Source organism: Silene latifolia, chromosome 6 (genome assembly GCF_048544455.1).
Source record: "Silene latifolia isolate original U9 population chromosome 6, ASM4854445v1, whole genome shotgun sequence".
Classification (NCBI taxonomy): domain Eukaryota; kingdom Viridiplantae; phylum Streptophyta; class Magnoliopsida; order Caryophyllales; family Caryophyllaceae; genus Silene; species Silene latifolia.
This window is the reverse complement of record NC_133531.1, coordinates 14,091,172-14,106,487: the sequence shown is the minus strand read 5'-3', so window position 1 is coordinate 14,106,487 and position 15,316 is coordinate 14,091,172. Positions and strand designations below refer to the sequence as shown.

The 15,316-nt window shown below is 38.8% G+C and overlaps 1 protein-coding gene and 1 non-coding gene across 2 annotated transcripts; one reads left to right on the top strand and one right to left on the bottom strand.

The window, feature by feature from the left end:
- Positions 1-4,091: 4,091 nt before the first annotated feature.
- LOC141589017 (small nucleolar RNA Z279/snoR105/snoR108) lies at positions 4,092-4,190 on the top strand. Its single transcript, XR_012519977.1, has one exon. It is a non-coding gene; the product is annotated as a small nucleolar RNA Z279/snoR105/snoR108 (small nucleolar RNA).
- A 1,146-nt stretch (positions 4,191-5,336) lies between these two features.
- Positions 5,337-10,388, bottom strand: LOC141586427 (protein PSK SIMULATOR 2-like). The gene is made up of 12 exons (XM_074407636.1): positions 9,792-10,388; positions 8,735-9,060; positions 8,547-8,639; positions 8,372-8,462; positions 7,736-7,829; positions 7,218-7,315; positions 6,950-7,016; positions 6,720-6,823; positions 6,513-6,629; positions 6,263-6,339; positions 6,063-6,107; positions 5,337-5,972 (listed from the first exon to the last, which is right to left on the bottom strand). The coding sequence occupies exons 1-12, from the start codon at positions 10,128-10,130 to the stop codon at positions 5,486-5,488; spliced, it is 1,938 nt and encodes a 645-aa protein (XP_074263737.1). The 5' UTR covers positions 10,131-10,388; the 3' UTR covers positions 5,337-5,485.
- Between the last annotated feature and the right edge of the window lie 4,928 nt (positions 10,389-15,316).

The following is a 15,316-nucleotide window of genomic DNA, read 5'->3' as shown; positions in this document are numbered from 1 at the left end:
AGTCTGAGTCAAAGGAGAAGAACCTGTCAAGTCAACGCACACATCACGCCCCCTGTCCCAAGAATAAAGCAATAAATCCGCAGGACGAAGAGAGCCACCATGTCCATCAACCAAACCGATATCAACCTCTTTTCCCGCAGTAATACCAGATCTATAACAGATGTCGAAAAGAGTGTCCCGGACAAGGTTATGCCGATGTTTAACGCCCACGCATGCAAAGACAAAAAACAGCGTGGTCCCCAAAAACATCCTCAAAGAAAAAACCCGATAGCAAGCGGACAAGGCCTAGATACCGTGAATAATGGAACACCCGGATGATACCCCAAACACTACGGTAAGTCCTCCGTTCATAGTCCCGACCCAACCCCGAGATAGGAACCGCACGTAACCAATCGGAGGAGTGAGAACCTGCCGAGATCGCCATAAAGCAAGCCATGGCGTGGTGTCAAAGAAAACAGACTACGAGGCAAAGAAAGAACCTTCGCGAAATAAATGTCCACAATTTCTTCATAAGTTTGGGGGCGCAATTTCACTAGGGTTACCTAAAATATCGATCCTGTAGTCACGGAAACACCGTGCGGCATCATCAAAAGCGGGGCCGGCAGCTACAATACCGGAAGGGCCGAGGAGCTTAGCACGCAAACCAAAGATCGCAAACGGGACGCAATAAAAGCATAAAATAAAACATCTCCCGCCGCATAGACACCCGGACCACCAAGTCGAAAAGGGAAAGTAGCAAGGCGCCACCGCTAATCCCAAAACCCGCCCGACGCGGGTGACAATCCGTTCTAAACTAGAACGAAGAGCGGCATCAAAAGGAAGATGGACATACCCAAAAACACTAGGGGAGCAAGTACGAAGTGAGAAGTAGAGCTTGGAAATACCAGTACAAGCTCGAAAAAGAAGCAACTCACATTGCGGGTCCTCAATCCTCGCAACCAAATCCATTAGCTCAATGGTCTTGGTTACTCTCTTCGCCACAACCTCACTGCTAAAATCAGAACAAGCACTGACAGGTCCACCCAAAACTGTAACACCACGCAATGGCCGAGAGATAGAAGGAGGGAAATCCCCAGGAAGCCGACTCCGAGGATCCTCAACAGGCCAAAAGACCTCCGTCTTGGAGACATTAAGATGCAATCCAAAACGAGGGTTATCCACCATAATCAAATCCAAGACCTTCCCCACCTCCAAAGTATCACCCACGATGGTGCCATCATCTAAGTACCACGCCTGTAAAGTGAGGTCAAAAGTGTCCCGGATCTTGCAAACTAAAGGATGCAAAACCAAAGCGAAAAGCAAAGGGCCCAACGGATCACCTGTGAACACCCCGACAAGACCACAAGCAAAGTGCTCCCCATAAAAAGGCGTGCGGCCGAATAACAAAACTCCACCCAACGGAAGAGAGTCGGGCAACGACGGCGGACCTCCCGAAGCATGGTCGAACGATCAACAAGGTTGAACGCATTCTGAAAATCAACCAGCAACATAGAAAGCCCCACCTGAGCCCCCCGATCCTCAACGAGCCGGTTCAAGGCATGCAAGATAGCCTCTCCTCCACCGGACACACCCATCCCGAACTGAAGTCCATCAAAATAAGAAGATAAAGATGGGCCAACCATAGAAGCACCAACCTTAGAGACAAGCCGTCTCCAGACCGTACCAACAACAATAGGACGAACCCCACCACCCGGTTTAACGAGTGACGTGAGAAGGGCGCTGGCAATGTACTCACCCAGAGGAAGAGGACACCGACCCTCAAGAAAAAGATTAACCACCCTAGTAATAAAAGTGATCAAATCACAAATATAGCCACAAAGAACATACCACTCAAACAAATCCCATAAGGTGTCAAGGCACGAAAACCATCCCTCCCACAAGAAGTACCACGTGGGAAACTCCGAATCATATCCAAGACCACCGCCGAAGAGGCAACCGGAGGATGATGATCCCCCAGGACAAAGGAGGCAAAGAAGGAGGCGGGGCGACAGGATGCTTCTCACGCAGGGCCACAAGAGTGGCATCGGAGTAGGGGCAACCCCGAGGAAGAAAGCACCCGGACAAAGCAGATAGTGGCCATCGTAAATCTTCCGCCGACATTGGCGGAGGTTAAGCTCACTCAAATCCGATCCTCATCCACAGAAAATGAAGAAGGACCTCATCAAAACACTCCCCGCAACAATCGCAACCCCCCCCTCTCGTGTGCCCCCAAGCAAGGATAGCCCTAACAATACTCTCCTCCTGATGCTGACGACGAATAGCAGTCCGGCACTCATGACTACTCCGAGGAGCGAAAGTCCTAAGCAAACAAAGAGGTAGGACAAGTAAACGAACCCAGCGGGAAAGATCACTAGGGGAATCAAACACATCATCCAAGGCCCCTTTCAAAGCCCGAGCAAACCCAAGACGGCACTTAGGAGGAATGAATTTCACGGTGCGAAGACCCAAAGCCAATAACCGATCCAACGAAGATATAGACCACTGAACCAGCTCGACACTATCATCAGAAGAAACCGAAGTAGAAGGAGCCAAACGTCTCGGTATACCATGAATATGGAAGGTGTAGAGGCCATCAACACACTCAGGATACATCACAATATCACCCCGACTATGCCGACATCTAGCGCGAGTGGTACGGGTCATAAAACACACCCCACACAACCAGAGCTCCATCCTTCTCAAAGTACTCTCGGCATTGGAATAAACAGTCAAACTATTTGTAAGAGTCTGACGCATAAGGTCCAACGCACCAACATGACAATGTCGGTCCTGTAAATGTTTCTGCCAAGCCGCTTTAGTCAGCCCCTTACCAAAACCATCCCGACATGCATGAAGACCCGAAAAAGGACAATGGTACCGCACAAGCTCAGGCATGAAGGAAGAAAACCCCTCACTAACCTGCACGAAAAATAAAACCACCAAACAACCACGGGCAAAACCACCAGCAGGCCAGGACCGGGGTAAAAAAAACCACCACAACTCGGACCAAGCAGACAAGCATGCAACGGTAACAAGTCGGCGGAAAAAGGAAAAAGCTAGAAAAAGAACCCAACAGGATGTTGCAAAATTGACCGTGGAAGCAGCATCAAAGGCGGCAGCAGGAGTAACGTATGCAGGAGTAACGTATGCAGGTGTTGCACCAAAGAACCCCGCAAAGTAGTAGTAAAACCCGCAAAACGTAACCGGCAAAGCTGCAAAAGCAGCCGCAAACACCAGCAAAACCAACACCAGCAAAAGCAGCAGCAGCCACCGACACGATCCCACAACCCTAATGCTAACCACCAGTAAGATGCTAACCCAGGCCAGACACCAAAGAAAATGTTCGTCGTCGTTTTGGTGATGAGAACAGCCGCAAGATATAAATCGCACAACCAAAACCCTCACACCAAAGGGGCCTACTCCGATGATGATCACCGTTAATAGTCGGCGGCCACAACGTGATAGGTGGCCGGCAACCAGCAGACGACCAAGAAAGACAAACGGAACCCTAACCAAAAATAAAACCCTAAAAAGCGAAAGAAAAACAAAGAAGTACAAAAAACAATGAAAAGGAAAACCTACCCGACAGAAACAGTGGCCACACCAAAGACCACCTACGGCGACGTGAGGTCCGGTAGTCGCGTGGGTGGCGGCGGCAAAACTGGTAGGGTCGAAGCCAAGGTGGCAGCAGCAGACACTCCAAATCGCCCCTCCTCCTCTCTCTCTCAAAAATATAGTTGGTTTTTAGTAGAATTTGAGAGAAATTATTTTCATTACAAATGCAAATATCTTTGCATTGTATCGTAATACATATCTTTTCTAGCTATTTAAGGTAAAAAGAAAAGATTAAATTGGAACGTCACAAGATCACGAAGGAAGTAACAACTCCGTACCACATAAAAAACAAAAGTTACAATATTTTGAATAAAAATGTAGCATGAACGTACAATCATAAGAGATGCAAAGGAAGAGAATATAAAGAGTGAAGAAAGCGAGAAATATGAACTAAGTAGCGTCCCACATCGGCCAGAAAAGAAGGAAGATAACTAGCAAAGTAGTTATAAACCCAAGGCTCACCTTGTCAAAAAGTATGATCCTTCAGGCAGTCCAATGGGAAATGAGGAGTGGTCATTTACTTGCTCTTATGCGAGTTGGGTGTTCGCCCCGCCTGTTACGACAATTGGACACCCTCGATTATACCATCTGATCCCTATTCCTGCACACAACTTATCCTTTTTTAAAAAGAAATTAAAATTCCAAAATCATTTCAAAATCTTAAAATTCGTTTATCCTTTTTTGAAAAGAAATTAAAATTCCAAAATCATTTCAAAATCTTAAAATTCGTTATTTTTGCACATCAATTATCCCCTTCACTAAATCTTATTAAAGACGGGCGATATCAGTAAATGCCCATTTAGAGGTGAGTGGGAAGCACATGGGTGGTGCCCTACCTTGTCCCCTCTCCCTTTTTTGTCAGAGGTCATGCCTTATCCCGTCATGTCATGCTAAAGACAATTGATCCCCTTTCCCTCTTCTTTTTATAAATTTTTTTTTAAAGGAGAATTGATTTGGGGTTGTATTTAAACATTTAATACCCTTACAAAATTGGTATTAATTTTTGAAATGGGGGCTGATTTTCATCGTCGACGTTTTAGTAACACTATCGTTGACGTTTTCATTCCAAAAGACTATAATGTCCTTTGCACATTTACACTCATTTCTTGCTCTAAACAATTTTCTCTCAAATTCTACTAAAAACCAACTATATTTCGATCTCTCATATGCATTAAACCAATAAAAAATGTTAGAAATTAACGCACATCGACACATTGTTGTATTATTATTACTCCGTATTATACAGAACACTAGAAAACTGCGCAAAAATAAATTTACCAACACTTTGTAGTAATTAACACCACCTAATTGTAGAAACCACCATACTGATGGCTTTCACACAAAGTATCGAATACTAAAATCAGTGACTTTCGACACGAGTTCTACTTTCAATGACTTAACTAGCTAAAACCATGATGGTGAAACACTAGACATGAAGGCGGGTGTTGTGGTAGTTGTAGATTTTACCTGTCAGCTGCTTTTTGCATTTGCCATTTAGTAAAGGTTTCGAGGAAATAAAGGAAACAACATCTTCCAAAATAAGACCAGAATTATCAAAGCTTTAATGGAGTCTAACGAAATGAACAATGTCGAAGATAAATCAGATAAGAAAAGAATACCAACCAAAGAGATGATATAGGAGATAGCAAGCTACGAATTCTCAGACGGGCTAAAGGGTACAAAAACCTGAGAACTCATATACCGACCAACCAAAATGTTCGATATACCTTATTACCTAGTCATTAGTCTGAAGTCAGTATATAACATATCTACATTATGTAATACTTAGTATGTACAATGCAAAACCCGACATATATATACAGTAAAATCATCAACGAATAAAGACTTGGAAACATTCTGCCAACAGTAAAAGCCGGGATGATGAAGCTTCTTACAAAGGCGCTTCAAAGTGACTGCCTACCAACTCAAAGTCGGTAGCATGTAGTGGTTGAGAATGAGTTGTCCTAAGATCTCTGTAAGGAGAACTCTCCGTGCTTCTACTCCTCGTCCACAACTTTATAACTTTATGACCTGTATTGTGTAATTCCTGACTTTTGCTGATTCCGGGACCTGACCTTGACTTACTCATTAGTTTCAACAATCTCAGATCTTCCTCAGCCAGCTTTACTCCGATGCTTTTCTTAGCATCGTAAATGGATGGGTATATCTTCAGCGACATGTTTTTGGTTGGGGAAGGAAATGGTAAAGGCGAGAGGCCATGATCTCTTTGGTCTATGCGTTTAATCCCACTAATCAGCCGGTGTAAGAGTGTTATGAGTGTGAGGATGTATGCATCTGTCGTCTCCTTTTTCGCATGATACAGTGTCTGCAGCCGTATTATGTGTCCACTTCCCCCGGTCTTTTTACTGAATTCAGTGCTGTTAAATCAAAATTGAGATTCATGAGCTTTTTATTTGTGGTGAAACTGTGAAAGGTGTTGAATGCTGCGCTTTTAAAGAAATACTAACCTGGAGTTTGCCCACTCTCCTACCCAACCGAAACCTTGGTGTGCTCTGTTCCACCAAGAAAAAAAAGTGAGTATCGTGAAAAGGAGTCTGCCAATTTAGATTAAGTGCAAGCAGATCTGTAGGGTTCACAAAAAGGAAAAACTGTACATCGATCATAAACTGATGCATGCAGCATGAACCGAGGGTAGCAAGTAACTTACTTTAGAGTGTTCATTGCCATTGGGGAAAGCCATTCAAGGATCTTCTCCATTTTAGCTTTAATTTGAGGAACCTCGAGCTGAAAAATTAAGAACTACCATATTATGCATTGATGCTCAACAAATTTTACACAGTAAATGTAGCTGCCTTTTCGTCTCAATACGGTTAATCTTGCATGTAAAACGATTATAGTTGAATCTCCGAGTCTAGTCACAACACTAAAAATGTAACAATGGGATATGAATGAAGTACCTCGTCTTCTGAATCAAGTTTCCGCAAATTACAACGCAGAGCATCCTTAACACTTGCTGGTAATCCACGATACAGTGTGTCCCTTACATTAGGGGGTAGAGAAGTTGGCCTGGATGCCTGAAAGCCGAAAGGTCACATGTATCCCATTCAGATATCTATCTGATTATTATCAAATACATAATGACGAGTAAAAGATGACAAACTTACAATGTTGTCCATCTGATTAATAACGTTTGCGTAGTGTAAAGCAAGACCAGCAGGACCTAGCCTTGGACTACTTATGCTAGGTTTATCATCATGTGTTGCTTGACCTGCCATTTCATATTCATCATTAGTAATGTCCCCAAAATCTGTGCATCTCCGTTACGCAGGTACTTGAATCTTCAGCAAAACAAATGCAAAAATATTGCAGTGGTAGGCTAGTACTTGCAAAATACCTGTTCCAAATACTTCTGTTATCTCTTGGCGTATGAAGGCAACTATATCAACAAGCTTCTCAATGACCTGCATTTAGATTAATGCAGTTCAGGATACATTGAATCAGGAATAAAACGAGATACATGAAAAGAGGATGGAAAGGAAACAAAGATGAGTTGCAGCTTTCAAATCTCTTAGTGATAGCTCGGGTAGAAATATGAAATCGAACTTTGTTCAAGTGAGACAATATAACAGTAGGCTGACAGAAGAAATAAGTAAGCAATATACCTCCTCCAACTTTTTTGACCAAAGAGATTTCTTCTTCAAACTCATCACAATTTTCTTCTGTTGTCGTAGCTCACTGTTCAACATCATGAGATGCTCTCCTGCAGTTCAGACACAATAGAATGTTAAGCAACACTGAATAATGCATTTCACAGTTAGCAAATAACATGCTGAGACTTCATAATCTGAGCATCACGACTTCATAACCGTGGTTGAAGATTCATGGACACATCATGAGAGGCATAACAAACTAACTGTTAGGGATGTTACTCATCACATATTTTGACAAATTTAGTCCTCATTTGCAGCTGGGGTATAAAGCTGTGGTGATCATCGAAAAGCAAACTCAGGGTTGTCAACGCAAAGTTTGGGAAGGTACTCATCCGCATTACGTAGGTCAACAACTTATCCGAGGCTAGCTTAAAAAATTAAACTACTTGCCTTGTGAAAATTACAAAACATAGAAAGTGACGAACCATTGTGTTTTGTTTATCTGCAAATTTAAAACAAGAAAGACTAACCTTTACGAGGTAGATTAAGGGCCGTCATTTCTTCAACTTTTTGCCTGTAGTCTTGTTCATATCTATCGAAAGCGTTCAGCTCGTGATATAATTCCTACATGACAAAACATTGTCTATCGTTTAGAAAAGATGAATAAAAAAGAAGAGCTCCCTAAATTTAGAAGCACCAACTAAAGAAAACAGTTTTCTTATTTTGCATCAGTCTTCTAGGAATAATATTCAAACCGAAATGTCAGCGACAGTGTGGCCTTTTAATGATGAAGTAAAAAACCATGGACTGCGCACACCTACACACTATGTTAATAGAGAATGACGAAGAGAAAAAGTGTCCACCAAAGTTAACAGGAAGTATATAACTCCTAATAGTAGCATCCCCGACTACGCCATCCTTGGTACCCTAGTACCTCAGAGGCTCCTGCATATGGCACAATAAAGGGGTCGGATATACACAACCTTACACTCATGTTGAAACATCAGTGCACAAAGATAATTGTGATGAGAATTGGAGAGAACATCAGATTACACATCCAAGGCTTGCAGAAAGTGAAATTGTGCTCTTGAACTTGATTAGGTTCTATCGAATGTTTGCTGACTGCTAGAGACGGTATTTAACAGTGAAATGGGTGCTTTACTTACAGAAGTATGCTCAGCTAAAGCCATCAGGTCTTTCATTTTTTCTTCTGCCTGTTCCCTTTCTTGTCTGTACGCTCCATTTTCAGAGTCTAATCTGAAAGTGAAGATATTCTCAGTTAAAACCGATCAATGTCCATTGTCCGTTACACTGTAATTCAAAATATAGCATCTTCCTTACTTTAGAAAAAATCGATCCAAATAGTGCCATTGTGGGTCTTTGCAGTGGTTACCGAATCTGGTTATTTCTTTGCAAAAGACATCCAGTTCCTCCCTAGAATTCGACAAAGAACGTCAAACAAAAGTCAATTAAAAATACAATTGGCATCTCCAACAAAGGTCCCTATGTTTCATGTTTCAAGTAACAACCTTTTATCCGAAGCCACTAAACTCAGCAAAACCTTCGTATCCGAGGAAACAAGATACTGAACGCCTTGTGAATGGATGACCTCCTCCTTGATAAACCTCTCATTTTCAACAGAAAGAGACTGCAAGAGTTTTTCACCTCGAGTGATGGTATTAGCCACTTCAAATGCCAATATCGATATTTTGTTAGTCTTGGTGGTCTTGCCGGTTAAGAACCCGCTACCATTCAAGTTAGTCATTCCACTTCCTAGAGCATCCAACACATCAACAGCCTTCTCTAGCCCAGCAAAACTCGCTCTCCCAATGAACGACGATCCTCTCGGTGTAACCTGCAACATTCATTAGTTGCTCCAAAGTTACAGCAAACTATTACTCCAACCAAATGAGACAATAGTTCATACTCAAAAGTCGGAAATAATTTCGGATCCAAATTCAAACCCCAAAAAAGACCAATTTTGATCAATTTTAGATCAAAATTCAAATAAGCAAATTAGGGACTTTTCAACAAGATCATACCAAAAACAAAACAAACAAAAAATGAAAAAAAAAATACGTAGATATGAATTTTAATATTTTGAGACAAACATAGCAATATAGCATCCATAATATAAAATTGTAATTTCCCAAAATTTTATCTTATGAACATGAATCAAATATTTAATTTCTTCCTAGAGTTTAATTTTTAAAACCAAAATCCCACCATCTAAGTCAACCAATAAAGCTAAAATTTTGCAATAAATTCCTTAAAGACAATCAAACAAGAATATCTAGCCTATGGGCTATGGCTCGATCAAATAACCGCAGTTAATTACTATTTTCCCCAAACAAAAATTCACAAATCAGCTCTTCTAATATTATTGTTTAAGACGGATATGTTCGGTCAGAATTCATCTCGCATGTTTTGAACAAACGTATGAAAATGAAATGAATACAGGATTAAAATACTCATACAGTCATACACACCTCATTTATCGCGATCATTAAACACGACTACACAAGCTATTATAAGACCGTTGTACAGCGTACGATAATTGATCAAATAAAACAAAAAGAAGAATACCTTATCAAGATTATCAGTACCAGAAAACCGCAATTCACCAGAGAAAAACCGTTGAGGAGACGGAGAAGGTAATTGATCAAACTCATCAACATTCTTCTTCTTATTCTTATTATTATTATTAATCTTCTTCAAATTACCAAAACTTTTCATTCTTCTCAACTTATTATTAAAATTAATCAACATAGAACTATCATTATTACCATTATTATTAGTATTAATTTCACTAATTTGATCATTGTTCTTGTTCTTGTTCTTCTTTTTTTTAACAATTTGAACTTTATTAAGTTCATCTAATTCATCAGAACTAATTCTTCCACCAACTGAACACGCTCCACCCATTTTTAGTAATTTCTGAGCAAAACCCAGTTTTCAAAATCAATTCTTTTGAAGAAATTGGCTATAAAATGATGGGAATTTTGAAGAATATGGAAGAAAGACGCGTAGTTTGAATGAAAAGAGAGAGAGGAATGGAAGAAGGAGAAAGTCTTCTCTCTAAGTTTTTGACAAAGAACTAAAAGATGAGATTTTAAACGTAATGGGGTGTTGAACTTGTTTTCTTTATTCCGCGTTTTTGTTTCTAATACTTGTCTACTAGTTACTCGCCCTTCCGTCTCGGTCAATAGTTACTTATATCCGTAGTTATTTATTTTTATTTTTTGGTAAATTAGTCAATCAGTAAGGATCATCTGTCCCATTTTTGTGTCTCATTGTGTGTGTCACTTCACTAACCTTTTGACACATCACTTGTTACAAAATAAAATATTGCAATAATTATACTGTATTAATTTTGTTGATGTGTTAGAAGGTGATTGGAGTGACACACATTGGGACACCAAATGGGATAGATGATCCTAGTCCTAGTCATGTGGTTTACACAATCTGGCGTGGGCCCGGTCGTGTAAACGGTAAACCACATGACCTGACCTATACCTGGCAAAATTGGCCCAATCCGAATTTGTTCCGAACCCGGACCTGATCCAGTATAATCCGACCCGAATGTTTATTGTTACAAACTGATTATTATTCACAAATAACTTAAAGTCGACTCAGAAATGAAAAGAACCCGAAATGACCCGACTCGAAATTGACTCGACCCGAACCTCACCCATTTGACCCATTTGTCAGGTTTACCTGATCGTGTGTTTCACATGACTGAACCAGGTAATTTTTTTTTCCCATTGCATTCGTCTCGTCGAAAACGGACACCCCAGCGCAAAGTTATGGCGGTTATAAGTTTTTTTCTTTCATAATCGTTATTATTTATCGTTCGTGTTATCAATCATCATCAAATAAGGGCGTTGGAGGAAATGACGCATTTTAAGGACCGTAATATGAATTAAATTCGTTATTTGAAGAATCGTCTCAAAACTCATTTACAATAAAACGATATTTGTGTTGAGGTTTTACAAAATAATTTGCAGTGTATAAAGGGCATAATAGGAAAAACAAAAATATTAGGGGGCATAATAAATCAAATGGGAGCGTGATATAACAATTTCTAATAGAAATAGATAACAATTGAGCACATAAAGCAAAATAGATAACAATTAATCTGAACCGAAGGAATATTATTTTCCTTTAGATTTTAAATTTTTTTTCACTTTAATTTAATCGTTTATACTTTTTGGCCAATTTAACAATCAAGCAATGTTTATTTTTACTAAAGTACATTGTATATAATAAAAATTAAACTGGTATGGTATATAAACGAGTGACAATGATGGAGGGGGAAGTGGAATAGTAGAATGATAAGATTTGGACCAAGTAATTCACAAGTGTATTTGTTTATGTGAAGAGCTTGAGTTCACCAACCCCAGCCTGATTTCATGAGATTTGTATTTCCTCATATTTCTCATCGCCTCCTAGTCCTCCTTGTTTTGTTAGTCTTCGACTTGACCTAACCCGTCCCAATTACTTAGTTGTGAGTAGACCTAGACACCAAGTTGCTTGACAACACGGATTGGTCGAGTAAACCGTGTTGTCAGACTTAGGATGGCTTGCTCGAGATTCATATTGGCCAGTTAACATTCAATCTGGTTTAGGGTTTCAATGTGAGAGTCTGTCCCGCCCTGACACGTAGAAGTATAGAACAAACAAAAAATACAAGCAATAAATGGTCTCGTGTGCTAGTCATGACACGAAAAGATTCATTTTATTGTCTATAAATACATCAGATAGACTTGATAACATATACTCCTATTCTTTCTTGTAACAATCGAATTAGGAGTATAAATGTATAATGATGACTTCTCTAAATGCTAGAATACTAACAAATTTAAACTTCGCTATCAAGACAATGCATTTTATTATTATTCCTAATATAAAAAAATCTCAATCTCCTAAGGTCCTAAAACTCCTAATCCTTATCTAGTTCAAAACAAATATGCCTAAAACTTTTCAGAAGTATTCTAGATTCCTTAAACTTTCAAACCCACCTTCTCTTTATGATCAAGCAAATAATTCTTTTACAAAATTATCAAACTATCTACAATACTTAAACAGTCACAAACACGATACAATACAAAAGGAAATTGGAATTTTAAGCAAAACATCGAGATTATCTACAATTCCTCGGTCTTAATGAATTTTAAACCAAAGTTGGCTGGTGTGAGTGGTAAAGGTTCACATCTCTTAAACAAGTGGTTAGGGGTTCGATTCATGACTCATGAAAAAGCCAAACTTGGGAGGGGTTAACCCATTAAATTGACTTCAGTATCCTAAAGGAAATTTGTCCCGACTGTTAGTAGAGAATACTCCTGATCAGCACTAAAAAAACAACAACTCGTCTTTGATTTTCAAACCAGAATACTCGGAATCAAACACCTTGTATCAACAGAATCTACATCTAGATTATTACTACATATGTAGATGCAATTGGTAGAGTTTTGACAAAGTGGGTGTGATAAGATACATCATGAACCACAGCAAATAGAGACGTGTGATGTAGCCGTTGACTTAGTGCAAATTTGAACAAGAAAATGTCAGCAAAAAAATTGATTGACTAGTACTCAATCTGAATTGCAAAATCAAACATCAATAGCGTGAAATGTTCAATTAGTAACGCGTCAATAGGTAACTGGCTGGAGGCTTCCTTATTATATACCGCCACTGTTTTTTTGTGTCTAAACCATCCGGTAATCCGAACCACATTGGGCCGACTAATCCGGATTTCGGGGCATGTTCAAGGATTACGGTATTTAAACCCCTCTCAATCGCAGTTGGAGGGGATCGGTCCGCAGACCTCCCTACCAAACACAGCCCCATGCTGCGCAACGATTGGTATTATATACCGCCACTGTAACTCTGTAATTATTTTACTTTTTTCCGGTCAACTGGTCATGTACATATTACTTGTATGTATATGAATGCATATGAAAAAAGTATAATATGCGGTGTGATATTTGCTCCATCTTATACTCGTCTTAAACTTAAGACGAATAATGCCGTCTTAAACGAGAATTTGTCTTTACTTGTTTATTAGAATTACACACTCACCTAGTTACTTGTACGTGTAGCCTGTAGGTTGTAACTGCGCCTTACAAGTCTTATCCAAGCTGAGTAAAACCAATTTTGATCTTGATTATACAGTAGTTTGAATAGGTTACTATTTCAACTGTCCCAATCTGATTTTACACATTTACACTTGCACCGTTGTACGTGTAAAACCAACCCGCGAAAGTAGCAATTTGTAATAGTGAAATTAGGTCTCTTAAATTTAAAAATTGTAGCAATTAAACTCCTTAAATTTAACAAAAGATGAAATCCAACCTTGTTTTTTATTTTTCACTTAAATCTCAATAAAATTCATTTTATATTTATATTATACAACTAATGGTCTAATACCACATAAAATTGCGTATTAAAAACTAATTTAGCGGGTCAAATAAATATAATCTGACAAGATAAAATTACTGTGAAAATGTTAAAAAACTAGTCCATTATCAGTTTATCACCATGTAGTGATTAGTGATAGGTGGCATTGTGGCAAAGACACCTTAAACGTTTCAATTATGTGCAAATCGCGCAAGTTAACTACAAATGTTTTCATTTGTGTGCAATTAAGCTTGCTATTTTCCAGTTAATTGTTCATTAGAGGAAATTGACATAATAGTATAACCAGCTAGTCTTGCTTGTGACGGGTTAATTCCGTCCCACTCACCTTTTAATGGGCATTTTGTGAGAGAAAACAGTATCCGTCACAAACTTGTGACAAATATTGCCCGTCTTCAATGAGATTTTGGGTAGAATATGGAACTTAACCCTTACCCTTCTTCCTTAACTAACATCACCTCAATTCATCTCCATCACCATCCAAAATACTACGGAGTACATTTCATTCCCGACAATGCACCACAAATAACAAATCGAGTAGATATAACTATTTTTAAGGGATATATTCACATTTTATTGTCTCCGATTGTCTTCTTCTATCTCACCTTCAATTTTCAATCTCTAAACTCACTTGTTGCACACTAACTAAAACTTATGAAATTCATTTACACTGTTAAAACATTTGGTCTTGATATGCACATAAGGGCATCAACAATAGAGGTTTGTCAACAAAGGTTTGTGTACTTTTTAGAGATTTGTTGACAAATCTCTCTATTTTTGGGAATGGGTTGAGGTTCATAGATGAGAATGGTTACAATTTTGTATACAGGTTTGTGTTTTTGGTTGTGAGTAATAGTGGACCCCATGTAGTATACTTTGATGAGGTTTGCCTATATTTAAGACGTTTGTCTATTAGGAGTATTGTATTGGGGTTTATTGTTAGAGAGGTTTGTGTGTTGAGTGATGTGGCATTAGATAAACCTCATTTGGGGTTAGTCTATTGCTAATGCCCTAATAATTGCAAAAGATTTGGGATGTCTTTGCCACTTAGCCTAGCCATCGAGCTACATTTGGATCCATTTTATTTTCTAAGATCAAAACTTGTGAGAGAAGATCTCCGACGAAATTATTGAGAAACCAATCTTTCATAACATTGTAATTTCGTACCCATTTTACATGGTAATCATTTTATTTTTAATCATGATTTATACTTATTTTATTAAGTTTAATAATATTCTTTCTTATAACAATGTAATTTCGTACCCATTTTAGATGATAAAAGTAATCATTTTATTTTTAATCATGATTTATACTTATTTTATTAAGTTTAAGGAGAATTACCCATTTTATAAAATGTATCTAATTTTTTGTTTTAAATAAGACTGTTAATTATACTTCTTCCTTAACAACTAGAAAACATAGCTTTAAGATAGAGTGATGAGACAAATGAGCATTCAGTATGAGTAGGAGGTATTGCATTCCATTCACAAATTTGTCGGATAAGTATTACTGTTTACATCACTATGCTCATTAATCAATTGTATTGAATTGAATTAAAACAAAACTATAATGGGCTCGATTTCAAGTCAATTATTCAACCCGAATATATTCAACAATTCAGTTTAACCAGTCCGAGAGTACAAAACTAACTGGAGGCAAACAGGGGCGCTTCCCTGTTTGGATAGAATTTTCGG

Bases quoted from the DNA above. Each gene is read 5' to 3' on its own strand.
- LOC141586427 (XM_074407636.1), bottom strand. From the start codon at position 10,130: ATGGGTGGAGCGTGTTCAGTTGGTGGAAGAATTAGTTCTGATGAATTA. The intron at 8,463-8,546 runs GTAAGGAAGATG...CTTCACTTTCAG, and splicing joins TTGGATCGATTTTTTCTAAA to ATTAGACTCTGAAAATGGAG. The intron at 5,973-6,062 runs GTTAGTATTTCT...TTGATTTAACAG, and splicing joins GGAGAGTGGGCAAACTCCAG to CACTGAATTCAGTAAAAAGA.